Source organism: Pteropus vampyrus, unplaced genomic scaffold (assembly GCF_000151845.1).
Source record: "Pteropus vampyrus isolate Shadow unplaced genomic scaffold, Pvam_2.0 Scaffold400, whole genome shotgun sequence".
Lineage (NCBI taxonomy): Eukaryota > Metazoa > Chordata > Mammalia > Chiroptera > Pteropodidae > Pteropus > Pteropus vampyrus.
In genome coordinates, this window is record NW_011889181.1 from 171654 (window position 1) to 174235 (window position 2582).

The 2582-nt window shown below is 43.7% G+C and overlaps 1 protein-coding gene across 1 annotated transcript in view; it reads right to left on the reverse strand.

Moving 5' to 3' along the window:
• The window catches only part of LOC111731826 (sperm flagellar protein 2-like), a 24094-nt gene that overhangs the window by 18190 nt on the left and 3322 nt on the right, over window positions 1–2582 (reverse strand). Inside the window, exon 2 of the mRNA XM_023523671.1 lies at window positions 1222–1369. Within this exon, the coding sequence (XP_023379439.1) occupies window positions 1222–1369 (148 nt within the window). The remainder of the gene's footprint in view (window positions 1–1221; window positions 1370–2582) is intronic.

Below are 2582 nucleotides of genomic sequence, written 5' to 3' on the forward strand. Positions count from 1 at the left end.
TAACTGAAAGAGTGGATGTATGTAAAAGTTACAGATGAAAGAGAACTTCAACTTTCTGGATTTAAGACATCGGACTCAACTAATTACTTCATTAAAGTATATTGAAGCATTTCCTTCAAATAATGCTTATACCTTTTCTTTGTATTTTTTGAGATGGACTAAAGTAGATTCTTTCTTATTGTGGTGCTGCTCTTCCCTTTGCTTCAAGTGCCACCATCCTAACTCTGGCCTCCCCACCTCCTTCCATCAGGGCTTTGTCTGAACTCCTACTCGTGGCTGCTCCAATGCACTCCATCTGGGAGGTATTTGCCTATCCTCACAGATGGGGTGAGGTGACTTTGCTCCTCCCCTACCAAAGAGCAGTGATTGGTCAAATGTCTATTTCTGCAGCTAGAGTACAGGTCTATCAGAGCAAGGACCCTGTTTTTATTTTTAAGTTTATCATTGTGTCCTTAGCAACCATCATAGTGCGTTTCACATAGCAGGCGCCTAACACGCATTATGAGCAATTGATGAGTTGAGTGACTTTTGCCCATGCTCTCCATTTCTTCCTCTCTTGCCATTAGTCACTTCAAAAATGTACAAGTAGAAACATCAGAGGGGAGGATAATGTTTGTGGGGAGCTTATCCCCGAGGCTATCTAGCGTTCTCTCTCAACCTGAGCTTTCCTTCCTCTTTACTTTCCATTGTGCCTCTGAGGCAGAGATTTAGGCAGGAGGCCTCCGGGAGAGAAGGACTTGCTTGACTAAAACCTGAATCCTGCATTAAACCTTAAATTAAACTTTAAACTAACTCTCTGTCTCTCCTTTTCTCTCTCCCTCCCCCCCCCATCTCTCTCTCTCTCTCTCTCTCTCTCTCACACACACACACACACACAATTAGCATTTAATCTTCTCTTGGTTATCGGAGCAGACACTTTGCACACACTTTTCAGATTACATAGTGTCATCTTGGAATTCTTTTAATATGTTCAGGACTGTCTTTGAGGCTACTCTTACCCTGGATACACTTGGCTATTTGGATAAATAAGTTAGGTGGGACTGGTATGCAATATGATTTGCCGACTAACACCATAGTTCACAGAGGTCTGGATTTCAACGTTAAACCTGATGAATAGTGGTGCTAATCCCAGTGGCTTAGTAGTGTGCTTGGTGAAATGCTGGTTTTCTACCAGGGAGAGTTTTAAGCATCCATTGTTCTGGATGCTAAAACCAGGAATACCTTTTTCTTTTTTGTCCTCTTTTTTTTTCTTAGCTTGTTCCTTTTTGGCTTTTTTATTTGCACTCATCTGGGGAGACTTTTCTTTTGTTTCTGCTGGCTGGTTTTCTTTTTCTTCTTCCAGGAGCCTCTGATGAATTTCAGCAGCCACCTGGTTGTATAAAGAGCAGTATTTCAGTTAAGGCAATGTCTATGAAACACGATAACCATTTGGATTTACTCCTCACGCGACTCCACTGAAACCTCATTCCACTGCAAACAACCATGCCATGCATTTTCTTTACAGAACACACACTTTGATATTTTACCGAAATAGAAACCTGGCTCTGTCCCAAGATGCGGCTTCCCCATGGCCATCAGTGTGGAGGCTGCTCACTTTTTCAAGCCCTGCTTGCGATGAATGGACCCTATGTTTCCTCCGTGCCACCTCCAGACTGTGACAGATACGTGGTTATATAAATATTCCTTTCTTTTAAATGTCAGACCCTATGGATTTTATAGCCCCTGTTCTTCCAAGTTCCTGTCATCTCTTGACCTTCAATCTGTGGCATTCCCCTGTATCAATGTTTTTGAGTCTTTTTTTTTTTTTTCATTACCGACTCCCTATGGAGTTCTTAAGACAGTTTCTCCCAATCACATCCCCCTCCATGAAGTTTTAATGCTGCAGAATAGATTGTATCTTTTGTGTGTGTGTATTTAATGTATATCTATGCTTTATGTATAAAATGGGTAAGAATTTTTCATGCTCCCTGAACAATTTTTGGGAATACATGCCCTACATTAACTGGGCTCCGGACACTCGAATCCTGGGCTTCCATTGTGCTCTAGCACTGGACGTCATCCCTGGAAGGTGCAGTGTTTGTGAAGGTGACCTGTCCTGCAGGCCAACCTCGTCGTTGCTTCTTAGCTTCCTCAACTCAGGGGACTTTGAGCTTCTTTCCGTCTCAGAAACTCCCTCGTTTCATTCTCACACGTATCCTGCTTTGAGGGATTGGTTGTGTGGCCACCCCATAACAGCCAGTGAATGGGGAGGCCCAGGGTACTGCTAGGATCTCTCTAGCTCTTCTCTGAGGCCGGCTCTGTGCTTCGGGCAGCAGAAAAACCTTGTCTTGAGGCTTGTGCAGCTGGGACCATGACGATAGAAAGATTGGATCTTTTGCATTAAGTTCCCCCGTCCCTGGAGAGGTGGAGGGTATTTATGGCTGTACCCTGAGAAACGAGAGCTGAGAAGAGACTCCCAAAAGGAAGAGGGAAAAACCTCCACACGCTCTGGAGGCAGGAGCCACATATGGCTCAAAACTTTAAAATCTCAGTAAGGCGACTGCCGAGGAAACGGTGGTCCAGGTGAATTTATTTATTTATTT